Genomic DNA, 22330 nt, shown 5'->3' with positions numbered 1-22330 from the left:
TCAACGAAATGTAATAGATAAAATTAAATAGCAAAGGCTTGAATGAAATCCGTTAACTTGATTTTATTCCATGCTATAAAAGGAAAAAATTATTTATATGATCAAATCGCATACTATAAGATATTTGAAGGTGTTAAAAGGAAAAAATGTAGACGTACAATCACATGAAAACACTATTTTAATTAATTTAAAATATGGACACATTCACCACCTTCAGATAGCAGCTGGTACTAGAGAAAGCTAAACTCAGTAAAATAAGGGATGGGGGAGTGGTACTCACAAGGCAGATACATTCTAAATCCTGCAGGGGAGTACTCTATTAATCACAGCTATCTTGCAATAATTGGTAGACAACAGAAGCTGGAAGTTGCAGATTTAGTATGGACAACAGTAGCTCAACCTAAACACAAATTCATAGGTTGGCTAGCAACACTTTGGAAATTGTTGACAAAGGATACGATGATTGGGATGCAAATATAGGTTGAAAATGTTCACTGTATTTTGTGTAATGAGGATGCATTGGAATCTCAGGATCATTTGTTTGCTAAATGTGGATGGATAACAACAGTAAGGCAAGAGTTTAACATATGGACAGGGCATGATGTACAATATACAGGAGTGAAGCAAATGTTGGAGCAGATCAAAAGGAAGCACTGGAAAAAGTTCAAAAAAGAAATGATTGTTGCAGTGCACTTAGCGATGGTATACTATACATGGAGAGCAAGATACACAAAAATTGGTCAAGGAAGGAATGTAAATACTGAAGAGGTAGTTATACAAATCAAGAGAGAAGTGATCGAAAGGATAGATTTACTTCAACAGTCAAAGAAAGCACAGAAATGCAGGAATTTTGTTAGACAGATTACTTGTAATTAGATTTTTCTGTTTGTTTGGAGGCCTAATTTCTGAGTTCAGGAAAGTAGGTGCTCTATAAGTGTAATTGTTGTTGATATTAATGGTAATTTCACATTGTTACCAAAAAAATAAATTAAAATACCTCAAAATCCATATAGATCTAGCAAAACATCCGTATAGGTGGTACTAACTAAGAGATTAGTGCATACTAGAAAACTCTTGGTATATTAGAGATATACCATACCAACTAGAATATATTAGAGAACTTTTAGTGTAAAATAAATTTTAAAGGGGGTATTGAAATATTAGAAACGCAAAGAAAATATTTACGATAATGAATATTTATACAGCCCCTCCCCTCTCCCCTGCCCCTCCTTGAGCCGAGGGTCTTCCGGAAATAATTTTTCTGGGTTAAGGTTTGCGTATACTCTACCCTCTCCAGGGTCAAGCGATATCAACTAATTTGGCGTTAGAGGTATAGTTGTCGTTGTCTGCAAAAATCTGTTAACTGCGTTTTGTGCTTTGAAATGAAATGCTTCACGACTTGTCAACTCGTGTAGGTGTATTCGAGGGTGTTGGTTTCAACTTTCAATTTAACAATTTAGCATTGGAAGATTAATGCTAATTTTAGATAGATTGTAGTGTAAGTATGACATGTACAATCCATTCTGGTAGCAATTTACGAAGTATAATAATTAAAGTACCGAACCAATGGCTCCTTTTGACTCGAGAAAGCCTAATACGTTTTCCCCTTAAAAGTATGAACTTAAGATAACATTAACTAGCTGTCTTAATCAAGTATTATTCCTCTAATAAGTGTTATGATTATGGTTAGGGTGTCTATTGGTCGGGTTGGTCTGGATTTTGCAATTATCAAACCAAATCAATTGTGTCGGGTTATTAAATCTAAGATTAAACCAAACCAATAAAATTCGGTTTTTTCAATCTTGATTTTTCTCGGGTTTTCGAGTTATTCGGGTTTTTCAGGGTTTTTTTCCGGTAAAATCTTCGTAGAGCAAAACATATAACTTGTGCTCAAAATATTTCTTTAATCCTAATAAGATACAACTATATAAGGTATTTCCAAGAAAATAATACAAAATATGAGATGTGTCATGTCATTATCCTAAAATATTCAACAATAAAGATAATGAAATTATGTAATATAAATATTGCTAATTAAAAAGCCATAATAAAAATAAACATACTCTAAAAGTACTAAATCATGCTAAAATAAGTAGACTAATAAGGGAGTATTATTTACGTGACTAAACGCTAAAGAAAAATAAAAATAGGTTATGCGTTTTTATCTAGATTATTGCAAAACAAAAAATAGTTATTCAATACATTGCCGTTTATAGTATTGAATTGAATGTCTTTTGTTAGCATTAGTATTGATTTGATTTTGGTTTGGGCTTTTGTTAGCATTATTTAAGTTACTAATATTAATGGTTATAAAATTTATTGGAACATTCAAAGTTCTAAGTCTTAAAAGATAAAATTATGAAATTTTTTAAGAAATATTTATAAATTACATCACAATAAGTATATTTATATATTAAATATATCTAAAATTTCTATATATGTAATGGCAGGTTGGTTGGCTTCGTTTTGACTTTCTTTAGTTAAAACCAAACCAAAACCAATTATGGTCGGGTTTTTTCCCAACATCAAACCAAACCATAGTTGTTTCGGTTTGACTCGGATTATCGGATTGGTGCGGTTTGTCGGTTTCCTTTGTACACCCCTAATTATGGTTATATTATAACTTATATAACAACAACAAACTCAGTGAGTTCCCACAAATAGAGTTTGACGAGGGTAATGTGTACGCAGACCTTATCCCTACCCTGGAGCTGAAAGGCAGGGATGTTGTTTCTGATAGACCATCGACTAGAGAACAGATGAAAAGAACCATAGGCCACAAGTAGCAACAACAACAAACGGAAATTAAAAAAATCAAAGCGAAAGATATCGATCAAACAATATGTAAAGATAGCAATCTATGAGTAAAAGGGATACCATACTAATACTATTGCTACCGATCTGAGAAAGAAAGAACAAAAACGTTCGATTATCTACTAGTTTTCTACCTTAATTCTCGACTTTTACACCCGCCTATAAAGGAACATGTCCTCGATAAGCTCCATATGTGCCATGTCTTGCCTAATATAAACGTAACTAGTTTATGTGCAATAAGATGTCTTCACAGCCAAATAAGAAAATATTTTCTTTTCCAACTAGCATTATTTAAAAGTCCAGCGATTAATGGAATTTCTCTAAGACAATTAGTCGCTTCTCAATTGGGAAGTCCATCCATAATTGTAACTTGATATAGTATAAGATAACTAATATTTAATTTTATATCGAACAGATTTTCATTATCGAACTAATAATTCCATTTTTATAAAATGTAGAGCGTAAGCAAAGACTTGCCCAATACATGATTAGGATTTAGAAGTAACATTTAAGAGTTGTCAAATGAATTTACAATTGTTTGGACAACTTCATTATTATTTTAATTATTTTTTTGGGTTAGATGCTCAAAATTTTCATATGTTTTGAATTAATTGTTTCAAAGTCTTGATTTAGTGTGTGAATCACCAGAGGTTAGGCGGGATGGATAAGATTCTTCCAAACTTAACTACGATCTCAAGTTCCAACTTTGAAAACAAAAAAAAAAGGAAAAAATTAGTGGGAGTGCTTCCCCTTTAATAAATTTTATCCGATGCAAATCTAAATTAGTCAAGACTCTAACACCTATATCAAATATTGGCTGGAAACAAAACAAAAAAAAGTGCAGGCTAAGAGTAATACAATTGGTTTGGTTCGATTTTTACCTAAAAGAAAACAAAAATTAATTATATTTATTTTTTTCTTTTGGTCTTAGCTTTTGCAAAAAAAAAAGTAATATTTTTTTGCATGAAATGCAAATTCGATATATTCAAATTATTAGAGTTTATAATAAAATAATTTAAGTCAGTATATATTTATCAGGAATTAAATAAATATCTAATATATAATCTATTAAAATACTTACACCTAAGAATGTGGTCCATTAATTAATGAAGTGAGTTAAGAATTTTCTAATTTTATATTCATATTCTGGCGTAGATAAACACTCTAGGTAATTGCTTTTCATATATTAAAGTTTTGGTAGATAAAGTCACAGTAATACTTATATTGATGAAAGATAGAAAAACTATCCGGTGAAATTAGTCGAGGTATGCACAAATAAACACAAACACTAACATTATAAAACAAATGTTAACCTATTGAAATAGTACAAATAGCACGGGCTAGCCAATTTTCGAACTGGTCATTCAAAAATAGCCAGCGTTTGGTAAAGTCATTGAAAAATAGCCCTATTTTGCTGCAGCACAAAAAGTTCCAGCATAATATACTGGAGATCGGTGGACCTGTGTATGAAATTCGGACACACGGATCCAGTATATTATACTGGAGTATTTTTCTGGATTTTGAACAGTATTTTCGTTCAGATTTATCTTTACATAAAAAATGGTTAAATTTTAATTACTTTTAAAATTGTGACTATTTTTGAATAACCACTTATAAATCTGACTATTTTTTAATTTTTGCATTGAAATACTTTGAGTCTCATTCACTCAAATTAAAAGAAAAAAAGGCACTATTAAATCGGTTAGGTGTCCAAGGTCAATTTAATCATCTGCCCAAGTAGACATTTAAGAGGCGGGTCCAAAAAGTAGGCGCGAGAAAAAAAGGACGTTCATTTGACGGGGCAATTTAGACTTGTGACGACACATGCCAGCCAAATTTTGGCACGGCTTTTCCGTGTGTGCGCTCGCTATGTGCTTGACACTCTTTCTGCCTTTCGGCTTTGCTTTCACTCCCCCTCACCCCCGCCCCCAAAGTAAACTACTAAGATATCATCTTTTTGAGTACTCGCACTACTATTTCCATTCTATTCTATTTTGATAAGAGATGGGTCACGTGAGGGATAAAGACCTTTTTGACCTTTATTCTTTTATTTTTTTACTAATAACGGTCAATTTACACGCATTTCGATAATTTTATCGGGTTATTTGTTACTTTCTATCAATATAAGTTTTAAATGAAAAAAATAACAAGCTATATGAAAGTTGAGGGACGAAAAAAGAGAGACGAAAAACTAAGGGTTTAAAATAATTAATTTACGAATCTTTTTATTAGATATTTGATATTCGCATTGGCCTCGACTAATTCGGATTCACTACCGTGTTTGGTAACCAAAGATTTTTCCATTCCCAATGTTCGAACTTAAGATATCTAGTAGGGGGTGTTTGACTCAAAAGATATCGAAACCTTTTTGAACAAATCAATCAAAATTGAAGGGGTAAATCTTAGTTAAGTGTAATAATCTCTAGATTGGAAGATAGGTAAGTAGAAGATGGGTAATAAGATTTCTTTATCGATCTGAATCAGTAAACTCCTTTCAAGAACACTTCTCACTCATAAGTAGAATTATAGCCGATATTCTGAATCCCCCTGTCAGAGTTTCGCCAAACTTTTTCCGCAGTACATACAACACCTGTTCCTTTGATAAATCGTTACTTTTTACTGCATTAACGTAATGGATTAAGTGATCCTCCGGGTCCATGTTGCCATCATATATTTTCAAATATGGCAACATTTTGAAGGTCTTCGGAATGGAATGGGGAGCTGCCCCTTCGCTAATGGTTGTTCGATGAATTGGCCTACATCGTTTTTTGGTAACAACTTCGGAGCACCTGGTATTTTATCAACCCTTTCCTGATGTTCCTTCATCTGGTCGCAGAGTGTTTTGTTCTCGTTTTCCATCTCTTCCATTTTTTTTTAAAGATGGCCGTAAGTGCATTGGTGCCTGCATCAGCAACAGTACGGGGGTTACCTGTTCGTGCAGCGTCTGGCTCATCGGCAACAACTGCGATTTCTGCGGGTAATATGTCTTCGATATCTCTCTGAACGGGTTTCTTGAGCATGCTGCTCAAGGTGTTTGTCAGCCATTCTTCTAATAGCCTTTTCACGGCCGGTGGTGCTTCTCCTGCTGCAGATGTTGAGGTTTCCCTCTTGCACAAGATCGTTAGATCCTCGTGCGGGGGAGGTGAGATCTCTCCCTCAGGTGTAACACTTGGTGTTGCATTTTCGTTGTCTTCTCCACTGGCTTCGTTGAGGGAATTCAGGAGGTTGTTTGTGACACCCACTATTGCCTTTAGCCTTGCTTCTCCCTTTTCCGCTATTGTTGGCCTTTACGAAGCTAAAGAAAAGTGATTATTTCTTTCAAGAATCTAGATGAAAACTACGATTTCAGCTATAGAAATCCCCACAGACAGCGGCAAATTGTTTGACTCAAAAGATATCAAAACCTTTTTGAACAAATCAATCAAAGAAAATGAAGGGGTAAATCTTAGTCATACATAATAAATTCCAGATCAAAAAGCTAGTATTATGGATCATATGTAAGATAAAGGGAATATAAATGATCTTATTGAGATTCAATATTGCATCTCCCATCAATCGATGCAGAGACAAGTTTACATATTTTCCTAGAGATTAACTCTTCTCTATCAAGACTACTAAAAGAGAGCTTTTTAGTTTTAGAGAAAGACAAGAGGAGCAGCCCCCCATATTGCAAGCTTTCCTTTGCTATATATAGTCGTGGCACCCTTGCTCTTTGCTTGGCCCGATATCCTCTTGCCTCCGATGTGTCTTAGTCGTGCTTTTAGGCGCTGCTCTTTCCGAATGCCGGGAAAGGGATATGGAACGGGCTATACTATCTTTCGCTGCCCGGTTACTTAGACGGACGTTGGTCAGCTCGGTCGTGGCGGTCAGATTTTAACCAATACATGGGAAAATGGGGAGGGGGTGGCGAGTTGTTTTCATCCCGCAACAGTATCGACTATAATTTAAGGATCTATCTTTGTGAAACTTCAAACCAGTGAATAAAGTAGTAACAAATACAAAGTGAATAAAATAGATTGCAAATCCTACAACAATATACCCGGTATTAGAGAGACCTTACCTTTACTTTGTTAGGATAGAGAGACTGTTTCTAATAGATCTTCGGCTCAAAAAAGCATAAACATCACATTAATAAAAATATAGACAAGAAGGGACAAAATTGCAAAGGAGAATAAAATAAAAGCAACGGTGAGCAACTCAAATTAGATTGCAAACACAAAGTAGTAATATGTAATCTTTCTTTTACTGCAACAAGATTTTGAAATACTATTACGGTAAGAAATTACGACTAACCAAAAGTTTTATCCAAAAATGTTACCCATGATAGATACGTCCAACTTTGTACTCCAAATCATGCATCTCTTTGGAATGGGAAAAAGTATCTTAAAAAAAAAGAAACTCTTCTCTTTAACTTATTAGTTTTGAAAGAAAATTAAATATAAAGAACCAACTTTAAAGAAGATTAGGAATTTAAATGTTACTTTATTAACATCTTTATATCTAAAACACAAAATTATCTTCCTTCTTTTCTTTTGAAAAAAATATTCATAACCCTCCGCCACTCACAGAGTAACATACAATACAATAAATAGTAGCCAGTTGAACACCGATTGTTAAAAAATATTTTGAATAAAAATTGTATAGTATAAGTATAAAAAGCAAATTATATATTTTATACATATATATTAAATCTTGAATATCTTTAAAATTTCTAATTTCACACTGCTCTGCACTCTCCCAGGCCCCTCGCCCTATCTCTAAATCTTTTCTATCAATCAAATTACTCAAGGACAAGTATTTTGACTGATTAGTACTTGCATATAAATTAATGTAATATGATAGAAGTTTATTTTGACTGATTAATACTTGTGTATAAACTAATATAATTTCAAGGAAATTTTTATTTTGACTGATATTTTCAACCTGTCACTATCCTTATTTTGGTGTAAGCCTAATTTTTCCAAATCCCAACCTCAATCACGCACGTGCCCTTCCTTTTCCCCACCCCACTCATCCAACACATCATTCTGCTGACGTGTCCCACATTGCCACGTGGCCAACTATATATTGCTACCTCTTTATCCGTCCGATTTAACCCCTGGTGGAAACCTATACATACACACAAATATACATACAAAAACAGTCACGCCAAAAATACATGAAAAACAGCAAATTTGCAGATTGTGAAAATCTGAATCTGAAAATCACAAAGAAAAGCTAGAGAATTTTGTGGTAATATAAATAGTTGCCGAAATGGCGACGCCATTAACGACGGGAGGAATACAAGGCGGAGGAGGAGTAGCGGTAATGGCAGGGCCGAGTGTGGGACACGTGGATCAATCAGGACCGTTGAATAATAGACCGGCGACGGGACTTAAAGGTACATCGCCTATACGGATTTTCCTTTTCTTCCATAAAGCTATACGTGCGGAGCTGGATGCATTGCATCGATCGGCGATGGCATTTGCGACGAATCGGAACAGTGAAATTAAGCCTTTTATGGAACGGTGTTACTTTTTGAGGTCGATTTATAAGCATCACTGCAATGCTGAAGATGAGGTTCGTTTATAGTAGTTTTATATATTCAGTTTTTGCTACTCGATTTTTTTTAAAATAATTTTGCAAAATTTTATATGCAGGAAGCTTCTGGTGAATAATTTTGAGCAGCTTAGCAAGTATATATCACAAAAAAATTGAAATTTCCTTTTTAGTTTTGAGTTTCTCCTGCTCTGAAATACTGTGTGGTTTTTGTATCTGGTTATGTTTAATGAACTGGATTAATTTTAGTTGCATATGTGACATTTCCAATATTTTACTGAGTTAATAGAGGATTAGTGACTTACAAATTCAAATAAATAGGATATAATTTATAATAATAAGATTGGATTGTGTTGTAGTTGGTAAAATCTGATGAGACTACGTGTTTATTGCATCTTTAGTTCAGTTTTAGTGCAAATTGTTCTGCTCGAGTTCTTTTCTGCACTGGTTTTTTAGTTGATCCACTTTGGTTAGTGTGCTTCTGCTGGTGAGAGGTAGTAGGTACCCGGTAGAATAGTCGAGTTGTGCGCAAGTTGGTTCTAGACTCCACCATCATTAAAAAGATTCCTCTTTGGTTTGTGTGGTGCATGCGAGGTGGTGGGAAGATGGATAAGTTTTGAGCTCTCTGTAGCTCAAGATTTCAATTTATTTCATGATCTTCTCTGAGATATACAGAAGGTGGTTCGCTTCTTGATTAGCTGCTAGTGCAAGTATTGGTTGTTATGGGAGCTAGAAAACAAATATCAAATGTGAAGTTGAAAGTGAAAAGAAGATCTTTAAAAACTGCTTTTGCTTCATGCCTTCTTTAGTTGGATATACAATGTAGTATGTCAGGTCTCCTGCTGGTTATATTGTTATTTTTCTGCAGAGTTACTATAACTTGAATCAGTTATAGAGCTGTCTGCTTCCTGGCAACTGATTCCCAATTTTGAATTTCTGAGGCTACTAGTTACTGTGAGCATACATATGCAAAGTCGAATTTAAATCTGAATTTTCAGTTCTCCTGCTCTTGAAATGTTTATGTTTTTTGTCTGTTTTTGAACTGGAGAAGTTCTTGCATGAAATTTCCTGATGTTTAAACGTCTTAATTTCATTTTTTTTTAGTTTATTTTAAAAGTGAGACTTAGTAAATTATAAAAAGATAAATAAATGGTCTGAGAAATTGTAACAAAAAAATTGGATTTGTGTTGTCAATTTAACTAATGCGGTTGGTAGTGTCTTAATTTGGCTTTAAATTTCCTTTTCTGTGTTGGGAATTCTTTCTAATCCTCTTTGATCAGTGGGTTGTATGGAGAGGTGGTGCAAAGAGTGCTGGTTTTAGAATTTGTTTGTAGTTCTAGCAATATCTTCTTGTTTTTGGGTTAAATTTTTCTTTATTTATTTACAAAAGAAAGGGTTTTATCCAGTGTTATCAAAGGCGAAAAGTGCAATAAAGCTCTAAGGTCCGTTGTGGCTTTAAGCGCAAATAAAATGTGGGCTTTAATGAAAAAAGGCGCAACGGGAGAAAAAGTAAAAATATGCATGTAGTCCATGACTAATCATTATAAGCATGAATAATAAATATATAGACAAAGAAATTGAAAAAAAAAAATTCACGATAAAGTGAAATATCAATTGTTTAAGGTCGCCTTCTCGGGATTACACTTATTGGCAAGGACAAGTATGCCTTAGAGCTTTGATGCGACACTAAAGCGCCCATAAAGCGAGGCGAAGCGCTCAATTTGTTTTGAGCCTCGCTTCAGGGCTTAAGCGCGCCTTTGACAACACCGGTTTTATCTCAAGGATTAAAGAATCTGGTGTGCTTTTTGTGTCGACATCTTCTGCTAGTTCCAGCATTATGTTTTATAAGAGAGAGGGAGAGAGAGGGAGAGAGGGAGAGAGAGGGAGAGGCCACATTCCATATGTGAAATTGAGAGAAACAAACAGTTTTAGGAACTGTTTTTCAGTACGGTTCACAATTGTGCTTCAATCCCTCTTGGGATAACACATTTTGCTTCACTTGCGGACTATGAATTTTTGGTCCTGGTAGCTTATTGAATCTCAAGAAACTTTATTTTAACTATCTTTGATCGTTTATTTTTTGGGAACAATTTTCAGTAATGGATGTTAAAAAGTGTTTCTCGGTTTTAATCGTGGAATCTCTTTTGATGTTCGGAACCCCTATGTTTTCTTTGGATGCAAACCCCATTAAGATCCTCTAAGTATCTCCATTTTGCCCCACGAGATAAAGAGAAACATTTCCACATTTTACGCCTTAAATTAACTTCAAGGAAATCGTGCACCTAAGAGGATCTATTACTTTCTTGCATGTTGAAAATACATTGTGGATTAATTCAGGGGATTTGTGCCTTCCCTTTTGCACCCCAGCATAGGAATGTAATTTTTTCTTTTTTCTTTTTCTTCCAATGGTATGACATCTCCTTTTTTGATAAATAAATATTTCATTAGTTACAGAGAAAAAGGGCTACTTCAATACAAAATGGAGCAAACTTGGTGTACCGCTTCAAACATCATAAGCATATCTTTGTGTGAATGACAGGTTATTTTTCCAGCACTTGATATACGTGTGAAGAATGTAGCACGGACTTACTCCCTTGAGCATGAAGGAGAAGGCGTGCTTTTTGATCATCTGTTTGCGTTACTTGACTCAGATATGCAAAGTGAAGAAAGCTACCGCAGAGAGTTAGCTTCCTGTACAGGAGCTCTTCAAACATCTATTAGCCAGCACATGTCTAAGGAAGAGGAACAGGTATCCTAGCAGAGTTTTACCTTTATCTTATTTGATGGGATGTGTGATATGCCTTGTTTTTCTATGAAATTAATTATTTTGTTGGCGTGAAAGGGAAAGCCCTCGGGATGTAGATCGTATGCATATATCATTATCACTTTATATGATTTATGTTTATTATTATATTTTTCATAACTGAGAAATGCAAGAGCCAATGTCGCACAGTTCGAACTCGGTGGATAATGGGCCTGTCCCTCTACCCTTCTCCACTTAAATATTAGGCCTTTGTTGGCGGTAGGGTTCGAACCTGTGGAGTGTGCCTAAACCACATATCATGTGCTGCATCTTACCATTAAAGACCAAAGCCTTGGGCGGCAGATGTTTGTTTATATATTAGTTAGAAATAAAATTGAAGATAATCTTATCCCAGAGATAAAATTATCTAGTCTTACTTTTTCAGTTAGACATACAGTTTTAGTGGTTTCTAAAGTTCTAATTGTTCAGAATATTTGATAAATTGATTTGGTATCATAATCCCTCTCTCCAGATCCTCATCTTTTTCTCTTCTCTCTCTTCTTTTCATTATTATTCCCTCTTTTCTCCCCTTTTTATTTCTCTCCTTGCCCTTTCTCCCTTCTCCCTTGTGTTGCAACATCAATCTTAGTATCAGAAGCGCCTCCGTTCTTTGTTACTAGTGAGGTTTCTACTCTTTCAAACTCACCGTCAAGGAGTGTGGCGGATAGATGGTATCCCTCCACTTTTAACCAGAGATCTCAGATTTCAGCCCTAGGAATGGAGAAACCCCCGGTAGATAGAGCTTCCCCCTTTAATGGACTTACATGGTGAGAATCTTGATTAATCGGGCCGTGGGTACCGAATACCAGATGGTTATACCAAAAAAAAGCTCTTCAACCTCTCTTTCATTCTTTTCTTTCGATATTCTCCATATGAGTGTGACAGGTATTGCTTCCCATGCTTGTTTTTACCGTGTGATATGCCGAGTCCCCTAACAGAGGAAGGAGGGATGGGTGGGGATTTGGTGGAAGTTCAGTTAGTTAAGTTAAACTTTCTAGTGTGAAATTTATCCTTGTTATTTTATTTTCTTGATAAGTAACTTACCCTTATATTTTATTGTGATGATTGTTTCCTTTGTTGTTTATTTGATTGGTTAAAATTGTTCACTTAATAGTTTATGTTTTTCTTCTTCATTTTATTGTCACTTATATTGATATTTGTTGTTATTGTGCCATTTTGCAGGTCTTGCCGTTGCTTATGGAGAAGTTTTCATTCGAGGAGCAGGCGTCATTGGTGTGGCAGTTTCTGTGCAGCATTCCCGTGAATATGATGGCTGAATTTCTGCCTTGGCTTTCATCCTCTATTTCGGCCGATGAGTGCAAAGATATGCATAAGTTCTTACACAAAGTAATTCCGGATGAGGAGCTTCTTCAAGAGGTGAGTTAGCTTGCTTATAGATGGTAAAGACCTTTGTTAAGCATAGCATAATTGATAAAATTCCCCTTTCATGAAGATTATGTTTACCTGGATGGATGGAAAAAAGTTGACAAACAAACGCAAGGCTTGCGAAGGGAGTACAAAGCACCATACTTCAGATTCTGTTGTTAGAGGCTTAATCAGTCAGGCGGAGGATGCTCCTTGTCCTTGTGAATCTTCTAGAAGTGAATTTCTAGCCTCAAATTTCAACCTTAAAGAATCCACTTTAAATCGTCCAGTTGATGAGATACTGCATTGGCACAAGGCTATTAGAAAGGAATTGAATGACATTACGGAAGCAGCTAGGGAAATCAAGTTGTCTGGGGATTTTTCTGATTTGTCTGCTTTCAACCAGAGGCTTCAATTTATTGCTGAAGTTTGTATCTTCCATAGGTACGTGACATCATTATTTTGCTTAGCCGTTTGAGGTTTTGGCTTTGAACTAATTTTGATGGATTACGATAACTGCTAGCGTGCTTGAATCTGGTTCATTCATACTGTTTGCATAATATGGCTGCAGCATTGCCGAGGACAAAGTTATATTTCCTGCAATAGATGCAGAAATATCTTTTGCCCAGGAGCATGCCGAAGAAGAAAACGAGTTTGATAAATTTAGATGCTTGATAGAAAGCGTTCAGAGTGCTGGATCCAACTCAACTTCTGTAGAATTCTATTCAAAACTGTGCTCACAAGCTGATCATATAATGGAGACAGTGGAGAGACACTTCTGTAATGAGGAGGCTCAGGTGAGTAATCTCAGAATTGCAAAGATTCTGCAAGTTCAAGGTCTCTGTCTATAAATATCTCCCCAAGTAACATAAAATAATTGTTTCTAAAGTGATGAAAGCAAGCATGGTGTCTTCTTGCTATCTGAAATACTCAGATGTCCTTGTTGCTGTTGACAACTTAAAACCCAAGAGTTAATAGTAATTGATCTTGATTATTTGGATTCTCTGTGATTCCAGGTTCTTCCACTTGCGCGAAAGCATTTTAGCCCCAAACGGCAGCGGGAACTCCTTTACCAGAGCTTGTGTGTTATGCCACTTAGACTCATCGAATGCGTCTTACCTTGGTTGGTAGGATCATTAAGTGAGGAAGAAGCAAGGTCTTTCCTTCAGAATATGCATATGGCAGGTAAAGCCTAATTTCTACTGTTTGATTTAATTAGAACTTGGTTTCAGTGTCGACAATGATGGAAAGTAGACCTGTTTACCCCATCTGATTCAGTTTTCTAATGCAGCACCAGCATCAGACACTGCTTTGGTCACACTTTTCTCAGGTTGGGCATGCAAAGGTCGTCCAGCGGACAATTGTTTTTCTTCAAGTGCAATTGGTTGCTGTCCTGCTAAAGTTTTAGCTGGGAATAAAGAGAACTTAGGTAAATGTTGTGGTATCTGCACTTCTTCAAGAACTGTCAATTGTAGCATGTCACATAGTGAGCAAAGTAATGGTGAAAGGCCAACCAAGCGTGCAAATTTAATGTCAAAGGAGAAATGCTATCGTCATGATCCTTCAGGAGGTGTAGAACTTCGGAAAGGATCCACTGGTAATCAGTCTTGTTGTGTTCCTGCATTAGGTGTCAGTGTAAATAAACTGGGAATAAATTCCCTAGCTGCAGCAAAATCATTGCGTACTTTTAGCCCAAGTGTCCCTTCTCTGAACTCCTGTCTTTTCAACTGGGATACCAGCTTGATCAATGGTGGATACGCAACACGGCCAATTGATAATATTTTTCAATTTCACAAGGCTATTCGAAAGGATTTGGAATTTCTGGACGTTGAATCTGGAAAACTCACTGATTGCGATGAGACTTTCCTGAGAAAATTTTGTGGTCGATTTCGTCTCTTGTGGGGCTTGTATAAAGCTCACAGTAATGCAGAGGATGATATAGTATTCCCAGCTTTGGAATCAAAAGAGACGCTTCATAATGTTAGCCATTCTTACACCTTGGACCACAAACAGGAAGAAAAGCTGTTCGAGGACATTTCATCTGCACTTGCTGAGCTTTCTCTGCTCCGAGAAACCTTGAATGGTGGGAATTCATTAAAAGGTCCTTGTAGAAACTCGGGTTCTTGTGACTTAAATGAATATTCAAGAAAATACAATGAGCTAGCAACTAAAGTTCAAGCTATGTGCAAATCAATAAAAGTAACCCTGGATCAACATGTTATACGGGAGGAAGTTGAGCTATGGCCGCTGTTTGACCGTCATTTTAGCATTGAAGAACAAGACAAACTAGTTGGTAGGATAATAGGAACAACTGGGGCAGAAGTACTTCAGTCAATGTTGCCCTGGGTAACTTCTGCTCTTACTCAGGAGGAACAGAATAAGATGATGGAGACATGGAAGCAAGCAACCAAAAACACAATGTTCAGTGAATGGCTCAATGAATGGTGGGAGGGAACGCCAGCTGAAACTTCCCAGACATCAAGCTCAGAGAACAGTGTACGAGGTTGTTGCCATGCTTCTCTTACTTATTAGTTTTATTCATGTCTGTTCTCCGCTCTAAAGATGTTGCATAAGATATTTACGTTAGACAAGGCTATTATTGGAACTGAATTAGCAGATCTAGAATGACTTTTTCCCGATAATCTTTTTAGCATCTAAAATTATGTCTTTTCAGGGTATGAGTTTCCTGAATCTCTAGAACATAGTGATTCCACTTTTAAACCTGGATGGAAGGACATATTTCGGATGAATCAAAATGAGCTAGAGTCAGAGATACGGAAGGTCTCCCGAGACTCTTCACTTGATCCAAGAAGAAAAGCATATCTTATTCAAAATCTTATGACCAGGTTTGTTTTCAGTGAAGCCATCATCTAAAACCTTTGTGATTGCTATCTTTGTTATTTATTCCATGTAACCTATTGAGCATCTGTTGTTCAGTCGCTGGATAGCTGCTCAGCAGGACTCTGAAGCAAGATCTGTTGAAACTCCAAATGGTCAAGATGAAATTGGATGTTCACCTTCATTCCGTGATCCAGATAAGAAAGTGTTCGGATGTGAACATTATAAAAGAAACTGCAAGCTCCGAGCTGCTTGCTGTGGCAAAATATTTCCATGCAGATTCTGTCATGACAAAGTCAGTGACCATTCTATGGATAGGTAAATCGTTGGCCTCGTATTTGTTTCTAATAAAACTCCATTCCATGTTTAATTTTTCTAGTAATTTGCAGGAAGGCGACAACTGAAATGATGTGTATGAACTGCCTGAAAATACAACCAGTTGGACCTTCTTGCACGACTCCATCCTGTAACGGCCTCTCAATGGCAAAATATTACTGCAGCAGCTGTAAATTTTTTGATGATGAAAGGTGATACTTCAGTGACCCTACTTGTTTGCTATGTTGCGCGGACTCTCCAAAATGTAGCCGCACCCGTGTCGGATCCTTCAAAAATGCACTACTTTTGGAGGATCCGACACGTATCCGGCCACATTTTCGGAGAGTCCGAGCAACATAGCTTGTTTGTAGTTGATGACTTGATGTAGTAGGTTGAATCGCATAATGAACACCGAGTTATAGGATTTACACTATTGAAGATTAGACCAGGCTCTGCTTATTTTTCTTGGTTGTTAAACATCATTAATAAGATATTCTGCTTATCATTACAATTAAAAAGAATGATAGTCTCCTTACAATTTTTCCTTTTCTGCAATATATTACTTGCTTCATTTAGGTTTAAAAGAGTGAAAGTTCTCCCTACACTCAATGTTTTAAGAGGCATGCTTAAGCCTGGAAGCTATTTGCAGCACAAGTTGGAGTATCGCCTCGTCTAAGTGGTGTTTCAGTGCAAGCACCAAGGAGCTAAGGCAAATGTGCCTCAGCATCCATGTGCTTTGTCTTGAAGCGAGCGGCACTAGACAATAAACATAAACGGCAAGTGTTAAGCAATTGTTATGGATGAATATATTAGCGATCCGGATTAGGAAATTAGAAACTTAGTATAAGAAAATTAGTCAGCGGATTTGAATCAGAAACTTAAACAACATCGTTACATTTGAATCAGAAATGGTTTTTACTTCAAATATCTATTCAATTGTTTCTCCAATTTCTTGTTCATATAATTATCATTTGTGATTATAATTACTTTTTTGCACGTCACAAGCATATATCTTATTGTTTTCTTGGTCTAGCATATGTTCACTAAATCAGGTGCTTTAGATGGGCTATGCACTCAAAAGTCCCAAAAGATCTTTTTTTTTTTGAATTGGTAACTATTGTATATATTAAAAACATCAGTACATAGGTTGCACTGAAAACCAAGTTTACATGGAGAGGATTAGTAGATGTTCTAATTCGAGACCTAGCAAGATCCTAGTATGTCTATGATTGTCAATGTATCTTCTATGTAAATCTATTTGCACCAAAAACAAAAAAGAAGAATACAATTGAGTTTGATTCCCAAAAGATCTTTAGTAAAAGAATGATAGTCTCCTTACAATTTTTCCTTTTCTGCAATATATTACTTGCTTCATTTAGGTTTAAAAGAGTGAAAGTTCTCCTTACACTCAATGTTTTAAGAGGCATGCTTAAGCCTGGAAGCTATTTGCAGCACAAGTTGGAGTATCGCCTCGTCTAAGTGGTGTTTCAGTGCAAGCACCAAGGAGCTAAGGCAAATGTGCCTCAGCATCCATGTGCTTTGTCTTGAAGCGAGCGGCACTAGACAATAAACATAAACGGCAAGTGTTAAGCAATTGTTATGGATGAATATGTTAGCGATCCGGATTAGGAAATTAGAAACTTAGTATAAGAAAATTAGTCAGCGGATTTGAATCAGAAACTTAAACAACATCGTTACATTTGAATCAGAAATGGTTTTTACTGCAAATATCTATTCAATTGTTTCTCCAATTTCTTGTTCATATAATTATCATTTGTGATTATAATTACTTTTTTGCACGTCACAAACATATATCTTTTTGTTTTCTTGGTCTAGCATATGTTCACTAAATCAGGTGCTTTAGATGGGCTATGCACTCAAAAGTCCCAAAAAATCTTTAGTGCTTTTCTTTGCTTTTCACCTTTGATAACACCAGCAACATTTGAAAATCATTAGATTTGATGCCTGAATGTAGAGATTCTAGAACTAGATTCTAAATGCTACAACAGGTGTCTCCAGTCTTCCGTTCAAAATAATGGCCCTTCTATTTATTTTTGAAGTTCTTTCTTGAAGCCAGTAATGCATAACTAATTACTTACACAAATTCTTGCTAAGTCAATTTCCTAAAACATCACACCCTGCCCCTGCATTTGTGAAGGTTTGTTTTGTCAATTTTGAACAAACTCACATGAAAATCATTTTAATACCTGATTCAATATTTCCTAAAGTTCAAGGATGGAGTCTTGTACGTGTTGCAAGATGATAATACATACCTCTAATAGAGCTTTGATCTTGATTTTCTCTAATTTCTATTATATCCTACTTCAGGACAGTATATCATTGCCCGTTCTGCAATTTATGCCGGCTGGGGCAAGGACTAGGTGTTGACTTCTTTCACTGCATGACCTGCAATTGTTGCCTGGGAATGAAACTTGTGGACCACAAATGCAGGGAGAAGGGTCTCGAAACCAACTGTCCAATATGTTGCGATTTTTTATTCACGTCAAGCGAAACTGTCAGGGCTCTGCCCTGCGGGCATTTTATGCATTCAGCATGCTTTCAGGTCTGTTCGTCACTTTTCTGCTGGGTTTTGCTCATACATTTGCTGTCAGAAAGGATATTGTGTTGTTCATTAGAAATCAAGATTGAACTAAAAGCAATCTCTTTATTTCCTCAGGCATATGCTTGCACACACTACATCTGTCCCATTTGCAGCAAGTCTATGGGAGATATGTCGGTAAGCGATGTTCATCCTTCATTAAATGAACTTTTTTGCAGAATAGTGATGGTTTGTGTAAATTCATAGCATCATATTTAGACACAAGAATATTGTTTATAACTCATTAAAATTTTGAAACATAGACTATAAAAATATAACGTACTGTTTAATTTTCTTTTTCTGGTGTAAAGAATGAACTTCCAGGTTGCATTAACAGTTGGTTTAATTTTTCAGAGGGCTAGAGTATAGTTATATTACCTCTATGTATAGTCAACACTAACTTGGTGTGTTTGTAATCAAACTTATTTGATTTAAATATTTCCTTTCTAGAAAAAGAAACTGCATCAAGCCTATAACATGGGACAGATGAAGGTGCATGTGTTTGGCAACCTAGCTGTTCCTGCATAAACAGGAGTGCTTGTTTTTGTTTGTTTGTTTGTGAATTCTTCTATTACTCCACCATCTTGTACTCAGTTATAAACCTCGCCTGATCCACGATGAGTCTTATCTATTTGTTAGAAAAAGAGAAGTATATATATTTTTTTGAAAAATCAATCCTGCAACTGAAGCATGTAACATCATACTCTTATTATGCTACTCTTTTTACCTTGTTTATGAACGTACTCGGGGGTGCACTTTGATATTGACCTGGTGTCTTATTTAATGAAATCTTAGTCATTTAAGAAAGAAAAAGAACGTTGTCTTTGACCATATTCTATAAAGAAGTCACATTGTCTACTCATTTCTTGTGGATTTTAATAGCATGTAGCCCTCCCTATATATTTCTTACATGTAGCCCTCCCTATATATTTCTTACTTCGAAGCCTTTCAATCTTTATGTATCCTTTTTTTTGGGTTCCGTTCTATTATATTTTGTGCTCAGATGAAGAATGATCTCAACTTCTGTCTTCTCTTGTAGGTGTATTTTGGGATGCTTGATGCTTTAATGGCTTCTGAGGTGCTACCGGAAGAGTTTAGGAACCGATGCCAAGTAAGGAATCTCAGTTTTATTTCCTTAGCAACTTTTATGCGTATTAAACTATTGAAACTTTACTCAAGATTCTTATATGAAATTTCTCTAGGATATATTGTGTAACGACTGTGGTAAGAGGGGAATTGCACCATTTCATTGGCTATATCACAAGTGTTCGTCTTGCGGATCCTACAATACCAGAGTTATAAAGGTGGAAACAAGTCCTAATTGCTCCAGCTAATGTTGAAGACCTGTTGGATTCCCCTCTCATAGAATTACGTACTTCTATACATCAAATTATTTAGCGCGAGCTCAATACATAGGTTTGTAAAATATGAGCATTCACTGTCACCAAAATTTTGTCATTTGTTGTACACGATATGCTGTTTCGGCATATTCACGTTACAAGCATGGAGTGTGTTACTGGCCTTCTCCATTCCGTAATGCATAATGCATTTCTACCTGCATACTACAGAGCCAGGCACTGATAAAACGAAGAAAAGCAGATAGAAGAGGCTTTTGGCTTGTAAGTACTATTCTTTTTCTTGTTTTCCTCTCTTTAAAGAGGCGGCAAGTTTCTTTATGAAATGATTTCGCAGAGGACAAGGAGGGCCAGTTCAGAACCGAATGTTTTCATTTGCTTTGGCTGTTGTATCAATGTATCACTCTTTAAGTTCAGATATTATGATAATGAGTTCTGTGGGCAGAACTTGAAAATTATAATACTCTGTGGACCCTGTAGAAATAGAACATACTCATTCCACAAGTAAAAGGGTTTCTTAATTTATGCATTTTCTTATTAATATTACTTCCCCGGCTTTCATCTTCTCTTTAGCTGAGGGTCTATCGGAAACAACCTCGTTGCATTCCCAAGGTAGGGATAAGACATGCGTACACACTATCCTCCCTATACCCCACTTGTGAAAATTTATTGGTTTTATTTTTTATTTTATTTTTTTAATTTTGTTGTTGTTGTTACTTGTTAATATAGCCGTGGACCAAATAAGTACGCTATGTTAGCCGGTCATCAATTGCATACACAAGTAGATCTGCCTAATCTGGGAACATACTGTTTATATGAAATTCAAGTGGTATTCTATGAATAAGAAAGTTTGCTTTCATTAACTATGATCTTATATTCGAGTTTTGAAAAAAGATAACTTTTCAGCAGGGAGAATTTTGGCTCCCCATTATTAGTAGGTTTATAAAAGAGAAAAATAAAGAAAAAGAGATGCAAAAAAAGGGGAAGATAAAGGGTATTCGAAATGACCATGTCAAATAAATAGTGTTCCATTAATCTTTGGAAAAAAGAATAATATCACAATTTTTGCGTACAATTTAATCTCTTAGAGGTAAGTAAAAGAGTCATAACCTCCTTATTAAGGCTGCAATATTTTCAACAATATACAATTAACTAATCAGCTATCAAGTTCAACATCAACGAAAAGGCACGACACAATGACGATTTACAATAACTTTGTTATGATAAATATCATATTATGGTGGATGTCTACTCTTCTTCCATGATCTACGTCTCAAATGTTTAATGACATATTCAATGACATATTTTGCATGTTCAATGACATATTCCATGACATATTTTCTTCACTTTTATGCCTATATAAAGGCCTTGTAATAGATAAGAAAATACACACAATTGAAGAAGAAATAAAAATCTCTCTTCATCTCTTTCTATTTATATCTCTTAGTTTGTTTTGCTTGTTCTATATTGTTATTTTGGATTATATTTTATAACACGTTATCAGCACGAGGCTCTACCATCTCAAGAAGATCTTTGAGAAAATTAAGGTATAATTTTTCTCAAATTTGTATTTTTTTAAATGTCTGATATTATGAAAAGAAAGTTCGTTGCCCTTGAAATTTCGGGCAAGAACTATATGACATGAGTATCGGATGCTGAAATCCATTTAGATGCAATGGGTCTTGGAGATGCCATTAAAGATAAAGATAAAGCATCTACACAAGACTGTGCTAAGGCCTTGATTTTCTTGCGCCATCACCTTGATGAAGGGTTGAAAATTGAATATCTCACAGTGAAAGATCCATTTGTTTTGTGGAATGGTTTAAAGGAAAGATATGACAACTTAAAGTTGGTCACTCTTCCACAAGCACGATATGATTGGGCTCATCTTAGGCTCCAAGACTTTAAGTCTGTTTCTGAATATAATTCTGCTATGTTTAGAATTACTTCTAAATTGAAACTCTGTGGAGATAATATCAGTGACTATGATATGCTTGAAAAAACGTTTACAACGTTTCATGCCTCCAATATGGTCTTGCAACAGCAGTACCGAGAGAAAGGCTTCACAAAGTACTCTCAGTTGATTTCTCTTCTACTTGTGGCTGAACGAAACAATGAATTTGACATCACCCACTTGGATGTGGTAGATTTTTTTTTGAGCACCTTAATGAAAAAATAAATCACTTGATCGGTGATGGATCTGTGGTTAGAGATGATTGAGTAATTTAATTTTTATGCTTTCCTACTCGTAGTATGTAATGAATAAACATCTCGTAATTTTTATTGCACTTTATAATTCTTCTTATGTAGTTCTTAAGAATATTTTTATTTCCGAAATTTTATAAATTTCACAAACAAGGAGTAATATCCTATTAATTAGTATTCTAGTCTCAGTGATCTTTTAACAATTTTAACTTTCCTTTACGTTGCTTTAATTCTCTTTAAGAAAAGGTTTACAAGCACCCTGGAACAACTTTTGATTTTTTTTATGAGTATGTTCTTTTCTTACACGGATCAATTATTTTTCATACAATGTATAGGAAAATGCAAATAATTTATACATGTAATAAATTTGTTGTAGTTGTATTAGTCATATGTGTACTTGTATTATTTTTTGTGTAATTATTTGTATAATAATTAGAATTTGCCCAAAAGAAAAATGCATTAAAGGCTGATATTGAATTATTGGTTTAACTTTATTTC

At 35.4% G+C, this 22330-nt stretch overlaps 1 protein-coding gene across 2 annotated transcripts; it reads left to right on the top strand.

Moving 5' to 3' along the window:
• Window positions 1–7912: 7912 nt before the first annotated feature.
• Window positions 7913–20173, top strand: LOC104218266 (zinc finger protein BRUTUS-like). 2 transcript variants are annotated; one of them, XM_009768710.2, is made up of 15 exons: window positions 8277–8373; window positions 8454–8489; window positions 10892–11101; window positions 12338–12532; window positions 12609–12964; window positions 13092–13317; window positions 13537–13705; window positions 13812–15023; window positions 15195–15366; window positions 15458–15676; window positions 15748–15885; window positions 18002–18236; window positions 18351–18410; window positions 19312–19383; window positions 19475–20173. In XM_009768710.2, exons 3-15 carry the CDS (start codon window positions 11006–11008, stop codon window positions 19604–19606), a joined length of 3282 nt encoding a protein of 1093 aa, XP_009767012.1. In that variant the 5' UTR covers window positions 8277–8373; window positions 8454–8489; window positions 10892–11005; the 3' UTR covers window positions 19607–20173. The 2 variants fall into 2 exon arrangements, with proteins under 2 accessions (XP_009767011.1, XP_009767012.1); XM_009768709.2 differs by lacking the exon at window positions 8454–8489 and having other exon boundaries at window positions 7913–8373.
• Window positions 20174–22330: the final 2157 nt, after the last annotated feature.

Source organism: Nicotiana sylvestris, chromosome 10, assembly GCF_000393655.2.
Source record: "Nicotiana sylvestris chromosome 10, ASM39365v2, whole genome shotgun sequence".
NCBI lineage: Eukaryota > Viridiplantae > Streptophyta > Magnoliopsida > Solanales > Solanaceae > Nicotiana > Nicotiana sylvestris.
The sequence above is the reverse complement of the archived record's forward strand: the minus strand, read 5'-3'. Positions and strand labels throughout refer to the sequence as shown.

Excerpts from the sequence above, each read along its gene's own strand:
- LOC104218266 (XM_009768709.2), top strand. The coding sequence starts at position 8,068 with ATGGCGACGCCATTAACGACGGGAGGAATACAAGGCGGAGGAGGAGTA. Across the intron at positions 13,318-13,536 it reads TCTGTAATGAGGAGGCTCAG|GTTCTTCCACTTGCGCGAAA; the intron begins GTGAGTAATCTC and ends CTGTGATTCCAG. Across the intron at positions 13,706-13,811 it reads TCAGAATATGCATATGGCAG|CACCAGCATCAGACACTGCT; the intron begins GTAAAGCCTAAT and ends TTTCTAATGCAG.